Genomic DNA, 22,111 nt, shown 5'->3' on the forward strand with positions numbered 1-22,111 from the left:
ATCCACTACTGAATATGTTTTCAATACATGTATGTGAAATATTTATTTAAAGCAACATTTATTCAAAAGAAATTTGTATTTGATTTTATCGTGTTCATAAAATGTTGATGATGTGGCATTTAAACACTTAAGACTTAATATATTATTCAGTTTCTTTGTCATCTTTGTGCTGATATTTCAGTGTTGATGGGGCTTGTCGACACATAGCAGCAAACCTGTGTGCTCTTGGGGATTCGGGAAAGCCATCTGGGACATCACCTTGTCTGTGTAAGAGGAAAGCATTGAGCCAGACTGAAGCTGTGTCCATAAAGAAGCTTAGGATTGAAACTGTTAGGTGTGGGGTAATTAATAATAAATAATGTGTTTATTCTGAGGTACAAAGGCAAGTTCTCATTTTGAGAGTGGAACTGTCTTTAATTAGTTTCATAAACACATTTCAGTCAAATAAAATCAGATGAATTTCTTGTTCAGTTCTGGCAAGGAGAAACAGGAAGTGGGAGGGGAGGGGTTTGACCCCAGACAGCCTGAAGACAGACAGAGATGGGATGTGAAAATAAAGATGGTGCCTGGACAGTTACTGAGGACTGTGACTACTATCCCCAGATCCAAGGTCTGATGGGGATATATGGTCTATGAGTGTGTGATCTTTTAGTTTTTACAAGATCTGGATTTGGGGATACCTGTTCAGTTCAAAGAGGACTTTTTCCACTGGATGCCTCAAAACTTGAATTATTTCTATATGAGTTATGTTATTCCAGAATTAGTTAAGCAAGTTTGAATTTACAGATCACTTTTCTGTTGAATTCAAGCACACTTGCATCTTAATCATCAATACATCATGACATACCACGTCATTGTTTGCTATTCTTAAACCTGTTAAAACCCAAAACTTATTACGCTTGTTGGTACGAGACATGCTAAGTAATATTTCATTCAAGAGAAGAAATTGTTTCGAATGAAATACAGTTACAAATTTATTAAGGCTTTGTCATCTTTTTACTTTTCAACAGCTTTAATAAAACTTCATTGAGATCAGTTGACACGAAGAACACTAGGCCATGTTCGCTTTGATAACAATAGATGGACCTTAGTCAGCGGACGTAGTGATCGAATTAGGTGCCTCACTCTGTGGGTTTGGGTTCAAGTCCCAGATGGGAATCTGTACTTTACTGGGAAAGTGTCAACTCTGTCAGAAAAACTCAAAACATTTCAATGTGTTCATGACAACAGAATCATGAAAGTCATGAATATGGCAATAATCTAATAACAACACTTACTTGACAAGTGGTTTGTCAAAAGTGCATAACTGAGCACAAACTTGTAGTCTGTGATTAATACGCCTGTTGTATTTCAATGGAACACCCGCCTTGTAAAAAAATACTATTCTTACGACAACCAAACGCCCGTTCGCCCTTTATTCGAGCATGTGCTACTCTCCTGGTTTTCTGAACAGCGAAGTTGCTTACCATGGTGCAAAGGAGGGTATGCTTAATTACATCCTCTTAATGCTAAGAGATCCCTAAGCGAAAAACACTGCCCGCTATTATGTCATCATCATGGTTTAAGTTATCAAGGAAACCTACTATCTGACACTGAACAAGACCACAGTGGAGAGATGTAAGTAAATGGATATGGCAACCAGACATTTGAAGGTATTGTGATGTTTGTACTGTAACCATGTCAGTCTCTGACTATGAGGGTTTCTGTACATAAACGTGTGTACAATCAATAATGGCAATAGTCTTTTTGAAATATCTAAAGGCCTTTCGGAGGTTAGCTTGAACCTGCAGTCTGATTGTCCACTTAACAACAAAACCGAGCTCCCTCTATGTAAACTCCATATATGTCCGGAAGCAACGGCTAACTGTCGATGGCGACATACCAAACAGATCACTCAAATGGTGGACATCAAGGTCACGTCTCAGGCGCACAAGTGTTAAGAGGAAAGCTGTGAAGGTGGAAAATCCTTTAGCGTGATGGTGATCTTTGTTTTTGGCATTCTCCTAAAAAGTAAATATCTATCAGTTGACATGGTCAAATGAATCTGTTCATGAATTAACACATTTCACAGTGGCTGTTACCAGGAATTCAGTGATACTTTGCCACTGACTATCAATTAAAAAGTTGCTCTTTACAGCACTGCTTGTGAAAGGGTCAACAAGAGACATTTTGATCAGTGACCATGTAACATACAGTGTGTATGTTTTAGTAAACAGTATATAGTTGGTTATTAATAAAAGCAATATCATATCAAAAAACTAAACATACTGTTGTTTCTTCCCCTTTCCACAATGTTGAGCTCTCAGCATTGGACTGTAGGAATCTATGCAGGAACAACACAAGCTGAACGGACATAATACCTGAAATCAAATTTGATATTGATGATATAACTATTGTTAAACGGGCATTAAGGTGTGCATCATGCAGTTATATTGTGCCTAATAAGCCATGAAGAGGAAAGCCTTTATTATATATATATATATATATATATATATGTGTGTGTGTGTGTGTGTGTGTGTGTGTGTGTGTGTGTGTGTGTATGTGTGTGTATATATATATATAAATATATATATATCTGTGTAGAATTTGCAAGATTTGTCTATACTGACAACAATTTCCTCTGTAGAAGTTTAGGCTGTTTGAGCTGATCATCACTGTAGCCAGTCAGATCATCATGCAAGATTGTCAGTCTGAGAACAGGCAACCTGTTTTCTTGCATCGGGAAATAAAACTATTGTTGTAAAATAAAAAAAAACTTGGAAGGTGATAAATGGTCTAAAATAATAACAAAGCTAAACAACATCTAATAATTTTACAATTGCAAACTTGTTCGGACAATAAAATGTGATTAAAACCCATTTGGACTTTATTAACTCACCAATTCATTTAAAAGCTTTGTCTGTTATATATGTGTATAATCAATAGAAATACCTTCATTATCAACATTTGTAGATGGCTCTTCAGAGCCCTCAGTTTTTTCATGTTCCTTATCAATGTCCATCATTATCGCCCGCAAAAAAAACATTAATTAAGGATTTGTCAACATCACAATTAACTAATTATAAACATATTTGTTTCACAAATGTATTCAAAATTTATTTATTTATTTGTTTGGGGTTTTCTTTCGTTTTGTTAATTTTACTCCCAAAGTATACCTGGAGGTGTAAACGACTTCTTTTCTTCTCTGATTGACACGGTTCGCACGGCCTTTAGGTGGTGGTCTTGACTTTTGCGAGTTGAAGATCCCCAGTTCGACACCTCTAGCGGTAGCTGGTATGGGGTCAGGATGTTCGACTGTAGGACTCTTGGTTATCAAGTTGGAGGTTTCCGTAATGACTGTAAAAAACACATGTGGGAAGTTCAACGAAGGCCAATACACGTGGTGTCGTCTAATATCTGATATTACTGCACACATCACCAACAGAGGCAGCAGCTGTGCGATAGCTGACGATATTGGCATACCACCCTTCGCGTGGTCCCCGGGTCAAGGGCAATAAAGCAATCGTACAGATGCCGGATAAACTGAAATAGCTGCTCTGGAACAAAGGTGGGAAGCCAAATGTTCAGCAAACTGTAGTCTCCAGCGCTGATTAACAGCTGTATCCTTGTGACTGAAGACGTAGTGTCCTTGAAACCACCAAGGTCAGAACTGGGAGCATTCGGGAATGAGTCTCTGTAAACCTTGGTTTATAATTCCAATAGTCAGCGACAGTCACGCATGACGTATCATTCAATGAGGAAATATATTAATGTATATCAGATCACAAGCAGCTATATATCCTGTTTATCTTATTTATCCTGTGTCATATTATCACATTTAAATGTTTTTCGGATCATGTGCATGTTCTAGGTTGGGGTTTACATTGCGGACATAATAACAGTAAAGTATGGTTATGGCGACCTCAACGGACAACTTTTACTTTCAGAACCGTAGTTCGGTATATGTATTTTGACTAAAATATACAACTTACCGGAGCAAGTAAGAAAATAAACCTGTCCAGTTGGTTATTCCGTCAATTCGTTATAATCGTGTTTCTTAAGGCTCATAGTTTAACTGAACTTTGACAACATTACTCTGAAGATCAGAGTTAGAATTTGACATGATACCTGTAAAGTCTGACCCTATCTAGGTATTGTGCAAGCTACACCATGGTACCGTAAGATTTGTTATTTTCATTTTATGTATTTTGTGTGTACCACAATAAAAAGGTAATCAACTCGTTTCAATGTGACGAAGGGCAACTGAATTATTGAGTTACATCCTTGGTAAATACTTCCTTCCTTTTGTGACCACGGGAAATGTAGAATCTTGTGATGTTGGGTCTCCACACTCTCAGAGGGTTCCACTACTCGGCGATATCTGGAAGAAATACGATTATCTGTAGAGGGCAAACTCACTGTAATGTGCAACAATCATAAATTATACGCTCGTATCCTATATATTTGACCTTTTGCACATTACCAAGTCAAGACTTGGATCAGAGTTCTATTCGCTGCCTTTAGCAATCTTTCAACAACGCCGGAGATTTCAGTGGGAAACATCAGAAATGAACTCATTCGCATTCTACCCAAGTAGGGAATCGAACCCGGGTCTTCGGCGTGACTAACGAACACTTTAACCACTACCACCAGCCCCACTTGGATCAGAACCAGCCAGACCAAACTGATATTATGTATATTGATCTTGAACATAACGATTACCCAACTTCCACAAGGGATCAGATTTACACAAGCCATATATTACATCGTCTAGACTGTGAATTAGCGGGTCATGGACAAGAGCCAGGAAAAATTATCCGCATTCCCGCTCACGATGAAAAACAGTCAGGAGTACGTTCCGAGTCTGATTCTCCAGCTTTGGGTGTGGTACGTAGGAAGTGGAGGCTAAAAGGAAGCATGGAATCGTTTCCACCACGTATATTCATGTGGTAACGCAAATAGGGTCTTGCACGATCTTTTTATAATAACATAACTGCATAGACACAATGTACTAGTGTGTCGCTATCCATATGATGAGGATGGGGTAGCCAAGTGGTTAAAGCGTTCGTTCCACACGCCGAAAGCCCCGGTTCGATTGCTCACATGGATATAATGTTTCCCCGTCGCTATATTGCTTGAAAATTGCTAAAAGCAAACTAGAAGTAAAACTAAACCCACTCATACTATCTGGACCTTTGCTGCAAATGAGAGGGTGGTCAAGGAGGTCCATTCTTCTTAAGAACGCATCAGGGTAAGAACAACTGAACGGGTTGTAGCTCAGTGTGGTGATGGATATAAGCAACAATCGCCTGTATTTCTACATTAATTAACCAGGCGCTGCAACTATTTGTTAGTGATTCATAAAAACACGATACAGTCGGAATCGTACAACAGACTGGTATTTTTTCGTATGGATGTGAAAAGGGGTGCTGGGGCATCTCCATTTGAGCAACAACATATATCGATGACACGCAATACTCCAGATTAAACAGTGCACACACCAAGATGTGTATCTATTCCCGGTATCCCCACTAGCAATGAAATCTCGTGATATTTGCTCCTCGGAAGATCCTATTTGGTAATAGTAGATCTTATTCAAACAACCAATTGGGTGGTGGGGTAACCTAGTGGTTAAAGCGTTCGCTCGTCACACCGATGGTCGGATTTCAATTCACCACATGCACACAATTTACGAAGTCCTTGTCCCAAGGCGTAATATTGCTGGAATATGGCTAAAAGCGGTTTAAAGCCGTACCCACTCACTCAAACAACTAAGAGGCAGTATATTACCAATATTTACACCCATGTGAAGCAAAGAAATAACGCTAGGTCAATATCTGGCGTGAATGTATTTTCGAATGAGGGTCGATAGTGACATTGAATTAATGACGCAACAATTAAACGACTCCCTACATTGTCTTCTTCTCAATTAGCTACCTAAGCTTTCTCTTTCGCGACCAGACTATCTATAGAGCTTGAAAGTGGTGATGTGAGAAACAAGCAAAATTATGTCTGTATTAATAGTCATGAATCAATATCAGAAACAGGACAGCCCGTTTAAGTATAACCACTTCTTTTTTTCCCTTTTGGACGACATTGCAGGGCTTTTTACCCCATTACCAGGGGAATACCGAGAAAGCGTAAAGATAAGAAAACAACTAAAAAGCTGACAAATATGTGGGTAGAAATCCCGATGGATTACATCAAATATGTTGTGATCGTGTTGGTCGAACCTCGCCTCGTGTTTTGTCAAATATTGTTCGAATAAACAAATTTCTGGATAACAGGATCATGTGTTTGTTATCTCGGAAACCAAAGTTCTAAGGAGGCCGAAAATGAGTGAGTGAGTTATTATTTAGCGTCACATCGACAATATTTCAGCCATATCGTTACGAGAACAGTCTTGTTAATATCAATTTGAAAATCAATAAAGTTTGAACGTAAAAAAATATCATCGAAGGACAGTACAAATACTAGATTATCACTATGTATTATCAGCTATGTAAATTTAAAACTATTAGACTACCATAAAATGAATTCACTATAGACAGTAGAAAATAAATAACAATTATATATCATCAAGCACCGAAGGTAAATCGCCGTACTAGGGCCAGAAGGCAGAAAAGATCATGAGATCCCGGGTCATACGTAAGTTGAAATTATTCCAGTCAATAACTGCATCATACCACTGAGTGGATTCAGGTGAACGAACAGGTGATATCACATCTGGTTCACAAAAATGTGAAATTTTATTACAGTATCTCTAGACATTTACCGTTTTAGTTGTACGGTTTCTTCTTATGGGAATAAATATTGTATCTAATTTTTATGTTCATCTTGTTCAAAACAATAAATGAAAATGAACTAATTCTATGCTTTCTAAGAATTCGTTTTTATCAAATATATTGGCCACAAATTGATATGAAAAACTAACCCCCTGGCTATCATGTCCTTGCATTCTGCAGCCCGAAACATTTAATGAGTAATTTTGAGACACAAAATTCCCCATGGTGTGCAAAGATTTTGAATAATGTAAATTCACACAAAAAGTTTCGGAAGAGTTTCGATCTTGTTGTATTACAAGAGGATCTGGGGATTTGAGTGTTCTGTTGATTTGAGTGTTCGGTAGTCATGATCAACACTCCATGACCCCACTGTCCTGTCCAAACAGAAACTAACTGAATTCGAATTATCTCTTTTTGGAAGGCCACGTGAACCAAAATAGGTCTGATGTAGCTTAGAATTATTTTAGGTATATTGAAGACTGAAAACAAATTGAAATTAGGCCATAATTGATGGTTGGATATAAATATAAGGTGTCAATGTCAGAAGGTAACTAAGATCGTTTTTTCGCCGAATAGATTCCATAGGACTTGAAAGGCAAACGGTATTGACGAGAAACTTTGAAAGTGATATTTGAGGTTAAACACAAGACTGTTCACATTCCCCTACATAGAAATTCTGAAGGCTGGAACAATTGTCAAATACACATTATGATGTATGTTGGGGGAATTCCGTTGATGTGTATTGTAATAGACGAATGTCAAAAGTATATATGTGAACACCAATCCAATCCAAAGTAAAAACATATCGTTGCCTTTACAGCCATAAGAAATACCTATGGCCTCTCAGTTATTTGGGTAGGGTAAAGAGAGTGAGTGAGTGAGTTTAGTTTTACGCTGCACTCAGCAATATTCCAGCTATATGGCGGCGGTCTGTAAATAATCGAGTCTGGACCTGGCGATCTAGTGATCAACAGCATGAGCATCGATCTGCGCTATTGGGAACCGAAGACATGTGCCAAACAAGTCCCGTTAGTCGCCTCTTACGAGTTACTTTTTATGACAAGCATGGGCTGCTGAAGGCCTATTCTACCCGTGACCTTCACGGGTCAGGTCAATTACATGTCACCGTACCCGTCAAAACCCAAGATTACCAATTTCAGAGAGCCCCAACGAAAGGCAACCACAAGTCTTTTCTACTGTGGAACCACATGCATGACTGTACACATCCATTGCAGATTTAACTTATCCGACATCTTCCCAAATGGAAACACTGACCATGGACAGGTTTTCAATTGGACTGTTGCTAAAACATACCATACAGAATACATAACTCAATAGTCAGGATCTTATTGCACCTGACAATAATATTATATCTGTGCACCGCATATGTCATTCCAGGTAAGAGGCAAAACCTTCGCTAAGTGTAAGCGGGTCGCTAAGCAACATGCCTAAGGGAGCAAGCTGTGGTTCTATAGTACCTTCAAACTTGAATGCATATATGTTCTATGCCATGTCGAAATGAATAGTCGTCAAGCAAAGCCAAGATCCGAAAGGAGAGCTCTCCCAGATGCATTGAAAAATGGCCATTGTCTCAAACCATATGCTAAAAAAGAGAGTGTTTTAACTCCGTTGTGTGTTGAGAAAGAGCAACCTATATATATATACATGTATATTTATATTATTCTGCTGCATGCGACAGGTGTTCGCAGCAGGGATGATGTATAGTCTAATATTGTCTGTCAGATCATCGGGTTAAATTGGTCATTTTATCAAACCATACCGTTCTGCGAAGTGTTTTTATGTATTTCATGTCAACAATCCCTGCGTGAAAGCTATAACTCAACGTTACACTAATTTAAGTGATATGCATTTTCATTTCTGCTGCAAATTCGAAAGATGTGTTATGTTCCTTGGAGACATATATATATGCCAGTTGGAGCTTCGAGGAAAGTGGTATATATACTGGTATATATATATTACTTAGAGTTCCTCGAAACTCCAACTGGCGGTGCACATTTCATTTCCTGTGAACTTTCCTAATTATGTCAGAAAGATGTTACCTGACCATTAGACAGACACATTAATGGCTATTTAACAGGTCTTTCACACAAAATCAAAATGAAACTACAGTGTATTGCTTTGTTGTGCATAATATAACATCTAGCGGTTAAAGCGTTTGCTCGTCACGCCGAAGACCCGGGTTCGATTCCCCACGTGGATAGAATGTTTGAAGCCCATTTCTGGAGTGCCGGCTGTTATATTGATGGAATACATTTGTAGTAGTTTTATTATGGGAAAACCATAACCATAAAATATGAAGAGTACTTGGAATTATTTGCTCTGTAATAACAGAGTACTAATCATTGTCAAGACCACGCCATACATACAAGTTCTTGACACTATAAATGTTTTGTTATTCTTACAAATTCGGTGAAATATATTTTTCTGTTTATTTGCCAAACTAGACTGGAATCGGCACATTTACTGGACAGCAGGTGTGCATAATCCTTTCTGAATATAGTAAATGTCTCTCCTGATTTTCATATCATGATATACTGAGGGCAACAAATACAGGAACATCACTTCATGGTAGCGCTCTTTATTTATTTCTCAGATTTCCTCCTACAGTGATATTCATTGCTGGTGATGAAAGCTGGAAAATATTAAAGGAATGTTTGGGTTTTTTTCGTGTGTTCTAATGGCTAGTCAGGTCAGTTTTCGTGCACATGACACAGTCTTTTGATATGCATAATATTGATAGAAGCAAATAAATCCAGGGTTGGTAATATTGGTGTGAGTGAGTAAGTGAGAGAATGAGTTTTGTTCTACACCGCACTCAGCAATAATCCAGCTATATGGCGGCTATCTGTAACTAATCGAGCCTGGATCCGGTGATCAACAGCATGAACATTGATCTGTGCAATTGGGAACCGATGACTGTATCAAACCAGTCAGACATTCGTCAACCAGGTCAGCGAGCCTGACCACCCAATCCCGTTAGTCGCCCCTTACGAAAGGCATACTCGCTGAACCATGAAGGTTGCTGAAGGCCTATTCTAGCCCGGACCTTCACGGGTCTGGTAATACTGTAGAATCACACTGCGAATAGTGAAGTTCCGGACTAGAACAAGCCATGCTTGTTGTAAGAGGTGACAGAGGTAGGGGCGGTCAGGTACATGCATGCTTGCCACCGTATCCCCCGTATCTTGCTGTCAGTCACTGAAAAGTTTAGTCCAGACTCTATCATTTGCAGACTGTCGTCATTGCTGAGCACGCCCCAAACAACTAACTAGACAACATACATTCAGACCTCCGTTGTATCGCAAGGGAAAATTAACTGGCCGGGGTGACAAATATACAAATGGACGAAACATTGAATATGGGCCTTTACTACAGGCAGTTCGGTGTGCACATGTGTGTGTGTGTGTGTGCGTGCGTGTTTGTGCGTGTTTGTGCGTGTGTTTGTGTGTTTGGGATTTGAGTGTGTATATACGCGCATTCGTGTGTATGCCAGCTACACGGTGTCATATTTAGCAATCCACGTTTGTAGAAGTACTGTTTGTCTTTGCATTCGTATCAAGTCGAACATATTGTTTCCTTAAGAACATTCTATCCACGTGATTCTCACAACACATCCACAGCAGAAACGAGTCTACCCTTGTTCGTCAGTGCGTTTAATCAAATATATTCCTATCATAAATATTCTCAATATTTCAATACATTTACAGTAGTCCTTTCACAAACTGATGCCTTTCGTTCGTTAGAATAACATACGCTTTCATGTTGTAATGGTTATCATGAAACTATGTATGAGCTAATGCTACGCGCGATGTATTTGCGCTTTTCTATAGTAATAACTTCATGAAAGGCAGTCATTTAGTACAAATATCCATGGTCTATTTGAGGGAACCGCCAGTAACGGTCGAGGTCCTGAATAGCTCTATTTACTGTGCAAACACGCTGAGGCAATTCTAACTGAGCAAATTTATATCCAAGCAAAAAATCAATGGCGACGGATTTTACAGCACATATTGAGCTGGTTCGGTTGAAAGTTGAATCTTTATTTAACGAAGACATATTTGGCAATGGAAATCACTGACCGTGTGTACAAATGGCGAGTTTCGTGTCAGCTGTCATGAAAACTAGGGTATTACTCCGGCAACACAGAGACGCCATTATCAGTCACGACATGGACGGAAACACGTAACATCATCACTATGTACATAGGACAGCATGTGCACGTTGCATCACGTAGCACCTGAACAGGAAAGAAAGGAACGGACTTCATTACTCTACTCATCATATGAACTACAAATTACAATGAAAATATTATGTATCACCTGGGTTAACTATTTATAGTTCGGGTAAATTTACGTATAACCTGGTTGTGTATCAATGTGTTTATACAAACGTACACAAAACCACATTATGTTAGCATGATAAATTATTTGTTTGTTTGGGAGAGGGGTGTGTGTGTTCTTTTCACCTCCGATTGCTTAATCTGAAAAATATTACCATTACACACACTTGTTAAACCGGTCTCTCTCTCTCTCTCTCTCTCTCTCTCTCTCTCTCTCTCTCTCTCTCTCTCTCTCTTTTAAATCATAATGTTTCTCATGAGAGAAATCACTTATCCACTTCTAATGAAGCAAACAAGAGTCATAGAAAAACAAACAGTAACGATTTGCAAATCAGCTTCATACATAATTCACATTACTGAGTGACAGCTAATTACGATGCATATTTTCAAAATGTTTGTGAGTGTGTATGCACAGGACGTATTGCACGTGTTATTTGTCTTACACAGTAACAGCAATTTGATAGTCACAGGGGACAACAGGTAGTTCAAAATTCCGACCCACATAACCGGAGTTGTATTTTCTCACAAGAGACATGAGGCAAACATACCTACGAAGTGGCAACATATGGCGCTATGGTTTTAGACGTCGGAAATTAAGACAAGGACAACGTTGGTAAATTATTCATCTAGAGTAATAATAGCAAGTAAGTCAATATGACAATCGTTCCCAAGTGATTTAGGAAAGATTGGACACGGAAGTTCGTCTCATTGACTTTGATAAAAGGAAACACAGAATAGTATAATATGGTACATGGAATGTTCGCGCCTTTGCTTCTTCTATGCTTTCAAATTGACGCATGTCAGAGAGCTCTTTCAATCTTCAAAACAATAAGCATAATGCACGTGTATATGGTAGATGCTGCCGGTGAGACATGATACCTTCACTTCTTTGCGAACAGCTGGTATGGTCACTCTCTGATAACCATGAATATAATGTCCGGGTTAGAGTATTGGCCTTCTGTAAGACATGCTTGTCATTTCAGGCGACTAACGGATCGGGTGGTCAGACTTGCTGACCTGGTTGACGCATGTCATCGGATCCCAGTTGCGCAAATCGATGCTCTTGCTGTTGATCTCTGGGTTTTCTTGTCCAGACTCTGTTATTTACAGAGTGTTACTTTATAGCTGGAATATTGAGCGGCGTAAAACTAAAATCACTCACTAAATGATAGCTATTCATAAACATATGTTCGTGATATATTACAGATCGTACAATCGACTCTGCTTTCAACATAGACTTCGTATGGATATGGAAAGGGTTTGGCGGCTTGAAGTACTTCAAATGATAATAATAATAATACAAGGATTTCCGAACCCATCAGTGCACCTGTCAGACACCCACACAGTGATTTTGATATATAGATATGAAATGGGTTTGAATAACTTGAAATAACAATGATACCAGGATTACACCGATCCCATAAGTGAACCTGTCAGAAATCCATGCATGCTGGGAGCACTTTGTCATCAAAGAGAATTGCACAGTTTGGTCACTGATGCGTCAAACTTCGAAATATCCTCACATCGTCTTCCAAAGGGCAAATGTATGTCATACAAACTGCACTTTTTGTATGATGCTGCACAACACAACGTTAACGTTCTATGCAGTTCATTCCTGGTCTGTCTCTGTTTGGGTGTAGATTCATACATTTTATCCATAAAGTGGTTACCCTTTAGCTTGGTAACTCTGAACGAATCTTCACCTAAACTCTGTGCTCTTTGCAATGAAAGGAGTAGTTGAACTCGAAATTACCCCAAATGACGTCTGGATTGGGCAGATTCAGACTGCCTCAGTTCCAAATGAACCATTGCTCTCAAGATCTAATATTACTTTTTGTTGGTATGCTGAACTTCCACACGTCGAAATTACAGTTGCTCCAAGTAAATCATTGGTCTTATCTTTCTTTGTTCATTCATGCTGACAGAGCCAAGGTCCCTAAGGACAGCGTTTGCTAGCTGCTCTCCCATGTGACATAACCTCCCATGCATTAGCAGTCACATCTTTAATCTTTACTTAAATGTCGCACTTGACTGCAGACGTGTATCGGTGCAGTGGAGCATGACCGATTTGTTCATGTGTATCCTTTTCACTTAAACGTCCTATTTATCCCGTGAACTAATCAGGTTGAAACGTTCACACAAGGATGCGTCAGAGGGAAGTATGTCTTCATTTTCGAAACATCCCTGTCTTCCGTTGAGAAATACGCGTCTTCGAGTTCAAACACTTTCAGCATATGTTATGTTTGGGATTACACTTTCTTATTAAAACACATATTCCAATGCTCCAATTCCAAAAGCCGCGGTGGCTGAGCTGGTTACGTGGCTGACTTTGTGTGCTGGGGATTAGGTGCCTGACACTGAGGGTATGGATTCGAATCCCGAATCAACTCAAAAAAGTACTAGAATTTGTACATTACTACAAATGTAAACTGACATCTCAAACATAACATATGTTATGGAAATTAGCCGTTATGGAAATTTGTTTCAGGCTCAGTCAGACGAACGTATAGAACGTGCAGTTGCTTCGAAGTAAACGCTGAGTCCCTGCGTATTCCTTATTTAATTATTCGTTATGTCGACCCCCTTATAACCCGAACTAACTGTGTGGGTTCTTCATCACCGACAAAAAGGTGTTTGACTGTACACACACACACACACACACACACACACACACACACGCACGCACACACGCACGCACGCACACACACACATCCAAACCGCATTGGCGTGATTCGATAATGAATTTTAATGCACCTATATGATTTGCGTAGAAGTCGAAACGCGTTGTTTTCACTTTTCAAATGGGTGTATCATGTTATCCACCCATGTCTCTGAGTGTGTCCATATCCATAGGGTTCTTTGTTTCATATTTGTGCATTGAGGCAGTGGCAATCCAAAGTTTAGTCGTCATCTGTGGGTTACTTCTCATCTTGTATGCGTACATTGAGTTAATGTCTACATCCTGGCCTTGTACAGTGACGTAGTATCCATCTTTTGGTTATTCCTTGTCATTCGGTAAATGTCCAAATAAAGGTAATTGTCTTGTAAATGCGCAAAGACCAGTCTCCATACACAGTTATTCCTTGTTTTGTTTCGGTATAATATACAATGAAGAGTCCATACAAAGAGTCCATACATATGTTATTCCTTCGCTTGTAAGTGTATAATGCCTATATATAGAGTATTCTATCTATCTACATGTATATCTCTGTGAAATGGTGCCCCTGCATTACGTTTTACTTTTTGAATATCCCTATAATAAGACGTTTTCCTAGCTGTAAACTATTTCTTATCGTGTCTCCGTTATTACTCGCAGGGCACATAATGCAACACTTCAAAAACACAACTAGTTAAAGCTTATGCCCGTTGCCCTGAAGGCTCAGTTCAATGTCATACAAACACAAAAGACACATTCACTCACGCACTCACCCAAACTACGTTTTCGAAAACGTCAAAGACAGAGAATAGCCTTAAGACATCTGCTGATTCCATGGGGCCTAAAGACTAAAATTGATAGTGATGAACATTGTGTTACTGGATCCTGATGTTAAGTCTGATACCAGGCCTTTGATTCTAATTATCCTGACTGAAAAGGTTATCGTAATTACGTCTTCAGTCTTTGAATGACCTGTGAAAGTTACACCTATAAAGTGCAGGATATTCCAAATAATAAATAATCTGACACCCATTCATTTTCTCCCGGAGACTGTGAAGCATGCAGAACCAGTTGTATATTGCTCGATCTGTAGAAGAAATTGATCCCTAGAACTTTATTAAAACTATTTTCTTTCATGACGAAGAGACCATTGTCAAAGTTAAACAAATGAAAATCTACGATTCCACAGTTTCATGATAAACGTTTACATTCTCCTTGCAGCCAGGTTCAAGGTTAAATATGTATTTCCGAAGCAACAACTAAGTAACATGAAGCAAATCTCTTTGGTTGGATAGTGCATAAATCATTATATATACGACGTCAAGCTGTGGTTGTCATTCTGCAAATATAAAGAGATTCTGCAAATTTAAAGAGATGCATAGTAAATAATTAATTATTACATGCCTTGAAGACATCACTCGAACGGATTGTTTCCTGAAGTAGAATGAACTCGAAATTTCTGATTTCTGCACACATAGTCAATCAAACACGGACCGAGTTGTTTGCACTGTCATAAAGCGGTTGTCGTTGCTTTCAAGGATGAACGAAACTGGTGTATACTGATTATTGGCACAATTAATTACAGCAGATAAATATAAAAAACAATGAGTTGCACCAGATCACGTTCTCCACGTATCTACTTAAAGGTTTTGAAAGCTTTCAACAAGAATTGTTTGATGTTCTCATTTATCTTTATAGACAGAGCATGCAGTTTTTCATAACATCAATACAACTAGCAACAACGAACTACCACCGGACATGAAACAAAATCAATGTTTGAAACAGCCTACCTTTCGGTTTTACGGAAGTATTCAAAAAAAATATTTTTCTTTCATGATGATGTTGTCGTCAAGTAGACCATGAGCAAACAAAGACAAAAGAAAATCTAAGATTCTTCAGGTTCATTTTGAAGTGTTGTTAGTGTACTTTGCTGCAGTACTTTACAACACGACGGAGAAGTATACACAAGTACAAAACAAAAGGGAGATAGATATACGGTACAGGAAATACTGTTGTCGTTGATAAAATTCGCTATAAAAATATATTTTGGATTTATGGTTTTACAGATAACATTACTTTGGATGTAATTGTTAGAGTTCTTTGTTATCTAAAATTGTAAGAAATGATGAAATCGTAATACATAAAACTTAATATACACATAGGCATTAACCCATTTTCATCTTATCAGATTGTGTTTAACACAACACACTGGGTATTCATGATATGGAAACCAAACACATGGTTATAATTTCGTTACCTGAACCATCTAAAGTGTCAATAAATCAACTACCAACACTGCTGCTACTTTCGGCTGTAATTTGTTGACGGTCATATGGTTGTACTAAAAACGTTATCAATAATCATGTCCAATACTATGGTCACACAGACAATGTTTGTGGTCCAACATTGACAAAGTTCAATACTAAGATAACAGTAATGGTGACATCAGTATTTGGTGTATCCTCCCCTCGCACGGATAGAATAAATAAATAAAGTTTGGACAAAGTACTGTGACTATGCGTTCCAGACCACCCAGCTGTAAATGGGTACCTCGTAAGAATGAGAAATCCGCAATAAGTCGGTGTGACCAGCAGCTGCACGCGCTGTATGTTCCCCAGGGATTTGAGATTGAAACAATTGCCGTTGAGATTGACATTCTATAATCCTCAGAAAACAAAACGCTTTCAGCATGCATACAGATGGCTTGGATTGTAGCGCTATATAAATAAATACCCATATAATAAAAAAGTAACTGTAGAGGACGTCATGTGGCATTGCCAGCTGCGACAACAGTGACTTTGACCTGGGCACGCGCAGCGACAGCATAACCTTACCATCTGACGTGAGTATGACGTATTGCATCTAATCAGGTGGTCGCCATTTTAAAAACTGGTTCTAGGTGGTCTGCGCTTAGCATTGTTGAGATTTTATGCGCAGTGAGGTAACCTTGTGACATATGATATTTCGAAGCTCATCATTATCGGAATTAAACCTCTTGTAATGCTAGGGTAACTGTTGGCATGCGTCAAATTAAACTTGAAAAACGTGGTAAGATAGGTTACATCTACACCCCAATGTACATTTTTAATTTGAGGCCGTATCTATATCAGTGTTGACGAGATCACTGAGGACACGCGTGTGTCCATAACGGGTTGTATATTCCATAACCTTATGGATAGTGTCTGACGTAGGCCAAAGGAATTGTATCTAATTATCTAATGCACAAGAGATGTTTACTTGATTATACTTATCTGCTTGATGGGATGTGTGTGTGTGTGTGTGTGTGTGTGTGTATGTGCGCGTGTCTGTGTGTGTGTAATCTATTCCATATGGATTATTTATCTATTATATACGAATACTGACCTCTTCCATAATTCTTCATAAACGCTTAAAGAAAGAAAGGACTTGGCCATTTGTGGAAGTGTCTGTGGTGTATGTTGACGGTGACGTACATGTCGCGTGCTGTATGTGAAGTACCGTTGTCACGCTGGTACAACCCTCCTTGTCGGTCCATAATCGGAGGTATGTGAATTACCTTGAAGCACCACTAAATCTGATTCGCGTCCAATTTCTAAGGTCCCAGTTCGTGACTCCACGACAGCACCCCAAGAAGCGATTGCCCGTTTGGAAGTCCCTCAGAACAGGGGCGACAACTGACATTCTTTGCCGAATTCACAGTTCACGCAATTGATTCCTGACAGTTTAGTGGGAAATTCTTCCCAAACCAGGGATACGTGTGCGCTGTGCAGTCTCCACGGCTGTGGTATGACGATGACGCAAGGGAGCAACCCGGATGTAGCGGTAGTGGGCTTGAGTGGTAACTCCTGAACGGCCCCTTCGTCGTCGATTTTGGATGGAATTGGTTTGCAAGAAACGATCCCAAAAGGCGAGATGTAGTGCTCTGATGAAATGTTTAGATTGGCAGCACTCAGTCATAACGTTTGCCTTTTTGAACCTATACTGGCGAGTGCATTTTGCTTTGCATGTTTTCTCTTGTTGACGATCTGGCGAGTACTTCTTCAAACTTACACTGTTTACAGTCCTACAATGATGACGTTTTGGAAAGAAACAGTGTCAAATAGTGCTTCGTATTCCCCATGAGTCCAAGATTCTCAACATCACTTATGCACTTCTTTTTTCTTCTTTTTTATCATTATTTTTCTTGAAATAAGGATATTGAACCAACAGAACCATATGTACGTTTCCAGAAATTATTCTTACTGGTTAATAATGATGTAACACTGAACATGAATTGTTCTGGAATATATCACCGACAGAAAAGAATTCTCCTTTCATTAAGTGTTGATGATGTATTTTCAAGAAGAACACACAGGGTTGTGAATGATGTCAGCTGTGGATGATGTGTCACTTTAAAGGCAAACATCTGGTGTCCTACGTGTGACATATTGTGTAGCCTTCGAAATGAGCAATTTTTCACACGTTATGTAAATATCTCTTTCCGCGCTGGCAGTAATGAACTTAATGACAGTAATAATATCATGTTTTACATGTTTTCATGACGCTTTTTGCAATTCCAGAGATCAGCTAAGAAATGTCTCTTAAAGTATTTTTCAATGTGGGTACAATGTGTGAGGCCCATTTACTGGTGTCCCCCAAACTCACTCATTCATTCATTTTTCAATAATTGAAAAAATACTGGAAAATCGCATCTGTTTGCTTCCATTTTTATTTTGTCATCCGCCTATCATTCAGCAGCAGCTGAAACAGGTTAACGATTATTCGGGTTTGATTTAGGTTGAAAAAATCCTTTAACAAATCTAATTCATTCATCACCTAAAAATTAGTTTCAGATAAAGTACACCTCAGAGGCAATTAATCATTTTTCATTTTCATTACAATTTCATTGTAGCCATTGTATCACTTCATAATTCAACATGTATATATCTGATAATAATACTGAAATTTTATATAATGACACATACACCCACTGAGTGGGTGCTGTAACTTTATATTTGTATACTAGGCGTATCATATGTTATGACGGGTACCACCCGTTGGGCAGGATACGCTCACCTTTTTGCGAATTCCTGGTATCATAACTATTTCTTAGTGATTCACACACACATGCCACGGCATCGTATCGCATGGTGACAACCAATGGATTAGTTGGTTCAGACTTAATTTGTTTACAGACAACATCGTACAGCTGTAATACTGCTGAAACAAACATATACTCATGAATTTGTGAAATTGTACAATCGACTCTGCTTTTAGCAGGCACTAGGAAAGGTTTAGTCGCTTCTGCGACTATTGCTGGAAAAAATGTGACACTGATACAATAGGTTGACGAAATGAATATATACAATCGATGTCGTCATATAGGTGCTTCTTCCTACAGCGACTATACTCATTTGCATACCCATTCTGTTGATTTGATTTTGCTAAGACTATGTCCATTGCTCTTGTAGCTCCTTCTTGTTCTACCGGAATACAAAGTAGGTGTTTAGGACCTGTGTGCTGACAGACTGACGTCACTGGACATTGATTCTGTGCCCAGGATGTCAATGGTGATCAGGATATCAATGTAATAATATCAACGACGCGTTTGCCTGTCTTATAGTCGATTATGAACCGTGAAAAGCAGGTTAAAAGTAATCTTCAGCAGCTACGCTTGTATGAGGCGAAACGGTTCAGGTTCGACTCGCAGACTTGGTTGACACAAGTCATCCTATCCCAGCTGAACAGATTGATGTTCATGCTGATGATCACTGGATTGTCTGGCTCATTATTCATTATTTAAAGACCGCCAGGACTGATCTAGGTTATTTGTACGGTGATCTCGGTCAAGTCTTGTAATGCTCGATATTCGCGTGCTCATAATGATCGCGACTGTACCGAACTAGTTGTTTTTGGTATATTTGTTGTATATCTTATCATGTAGTATAACAAACTACCGTTGTCCGGAACTAAAACTTGGTGTCTGTTTGAGGTTGCTGTTATCGTAGTTAACTTTGCTCGCAAACAACAGTCTCTGGCAGTTCGTTGTAAAATGAAATAGTGAGTTTAGCAATATATTCCAGTGATATCTCGGCGCGGGACACCAGAAATTGGCTTCAAATGCTGTACTCATGTGGGGAATCGAAACCGCGTCATCGATGTGACGAGCGAACGCTTTACCCAATAGGATAGCCCAGCGTCACATACTGCTTCCAACTGCACACACATTTGTGTCACTGACACGACTGGTGGTCCTATCTTGAAGTGATGCTCACAGACACAGACAGACAGACACACAGACACACACACACACGCACACAGACAGACAGACACACGCACATACACAGAGTAGGCATACACACATACACACCCATATGCCCAGTCTTCAACCTACCCGAGGAGACACTGAGGTATTAGGAACGAAGTGGTCTTTTTGGCGAGTTTGTAATTTACATTAGCATGTTGCCCTGTTTTCAAACGACTTCGGGAATACCAAGCCTGCAAGGGTATATATCAGTGCTAAATGATGTGAAGTACATTTTGAGGGGGAATACCAAGCCTGCATGGGTATATATCTGTGCTAGATGATGTGAAGTACATTTTGATACAGTAATGCAATATACATATAATGTGGACAACAGCTGTACGGTTTAACTGACATACATATCGATCGACGCACTTCTTTCAAAACATCCTATTCTCATCGCAATGTATGTGGTATTGTTAACTTATTAATCCTACAAAACAAGCTAATGTCAAAGTTTTCAAAATAACCAAACATAAACACCATGTGTGTATTTCTAATTCAGCTATTACAAACAACCTAATGTCAACATCTTCTTTCTGATTCTAACCTTACAAAACAGCCTAATGTCCACATCTTCTTTCTGATTCAAGAATTACCAAACAACCTAATGTCAACATCTTGTTTCTAGTTTTAACCTTACAAATCAACCTAATGTCAACATCTTGTGTCTCATTCTAACCTTACAAAACAGCCAAATGTGAGCATCTTGTTTCTGATTCTAACCTTACAAAACAGCCAAATGTCGTCACCTTCTTTCCCTTTTTAACCTTACATAACAGTCTAATGTCCGCATCCTGTTTCTGATTCTAACCGTACAAAACAGTCTAATGTCAACATCTTGTTTTTGAATCAAACATTACAAAACACCCTAATGTCAACAGCTTGTTTCCTTGTTTGTTTCCTAGTTTGTAAACCTTACTTAACAGTCTACTGTCAACATCCTGTTTCTGATTCTAACCGTACAAAACAACCTCATGTCAACATCTTGTTTCTGGTTTTAACCTTACAAAACACTCTCATGTCAACATCTTGTTTCTGGGTTTAACCTTACAAAACAACCTAGTGTCAATATTTTGTTTCTGAGTTTAACCTTACAAAACAGCCAACATCTTGTTTCTGATTCAAACATTTCAAAACAACAGAACATTCCAACATGTCAAACGGCACTGAAGTTTGGGAAGAAAACATCCTCTCAATATCAGCTGAATTCTGTTGGCTGTTTTCTGAAACTGTGTATTGATTTGCACTATCGGAGGATAATCTGGCCATTAAGATAACAACGAAGATAATGATGATGACAGAAAGATCACTTCCCCGTAAATGATTGATAACATTTTTTCACTCATTGCTGGGCTTTTAAGGACAGCGTGCCTCATGGCTTCTTAACATCCATCAAGTTAGGAAACAGACATTTGCATTACGATTAATCAATATCCACGCTAAGGATGATAAAACATCAACACGGCGGAAACGTTAGTCAAGCAATACACATAACATTCACTTGGCATCGTAGCTAATTTGGTGCAAGGGGTAAATGTTTAACCGTGATGTTAAAATAAAAATTCAGTTTCAGTTATGTTGAGACAGCTGCACCGTCTTAATTTCTTTGGCCATGATAGATTTGCAATATATGATTTTAAGGGATCATTTACACTGAAAACATTCTTCCGTGCTGTACGGAAGTGTATTCTCTAGGTAAGGCTAAGTAATGCTCACCCGTGGCCTTTAGCCCATAAGAGTTTAATTAGCAAATGCTCTATACAAGTATTGATACTGATATACAATCTCAGTTTCTTTGACGGTGATTGTTTTACAATATAGTAGGCTTAGGCATAGGTTACTTTGGAAACAATGCCCATTGTTTGCAGATACACATATATCCAAGGGATGTTGTTTGCAGCTTTGTTCAATGCTATAGGTCTACCTACCAAAACGTGAATAACCGTGTAAACCAAACATTTAACACTACTTACTACTATGGCAATTGGTATGGTCGCCAAGTACAGCGCAGTCTTCGATTTTAGCTACCACCATTATATTTTTTGCCTGTCTCAAACGACCCTGGA

The 22,111-nt window shown here is 38.9% G+C and overlaps 1 protein-coding gene across 1 annotated transcript in view; it reads right to left on the reverse strand.

Moving 5' to 3' along the window:
- Window positions 1-1,087: 1,087 nt before the first annotated feature.
- Window positions 1,088-22,111, reverse strand: part of LOC137284164 (uncharacterized) — a 58,262-nt gene continuing 37,238 nt past the window's right edge. Inside the window, exons 2-5 of the mRNA XM_067815884.1 lie at window positions 4,260-4,360; window positions 3,156-3,336; window positions 2,269-2,360; window positions 1,088-2,003 (exon numbers count right to left, since the gene is read on the reverse strand). Of these exons, the coding sequence (XP_067671985.1) occupies window positions 2,324-2,360; window positions 3,156-3,336; window positions 4,260-4,360 (319 nt within the window). The 3' untranslated portion in view covers window positions 1,088-2,003; window positions 2,269-2,323. The remainder of the gene's footprint in view (window positions 2,004-2,268; window positions 2,361-3,155; window positions 3,337-4,259; window positions 4,361-22,111) is intronic.

Source organism: Haliotis asinina, chromosome 1 (assembly GCF_037392515.1).
Source record: "Haliotis asinina isolate JCU_RB_2024 chromosome 1, JCU_Hal_asi_v2, whole genome shotgun sequence".
In the NCBI taxonomy this organism is placed as follows: domain Eukaryota; kingdom Metazoa; phylum Mollusca; class Gastropoda; order Lepetellida; family Haliotidae; genus Haliotis; species Haliotis asinina.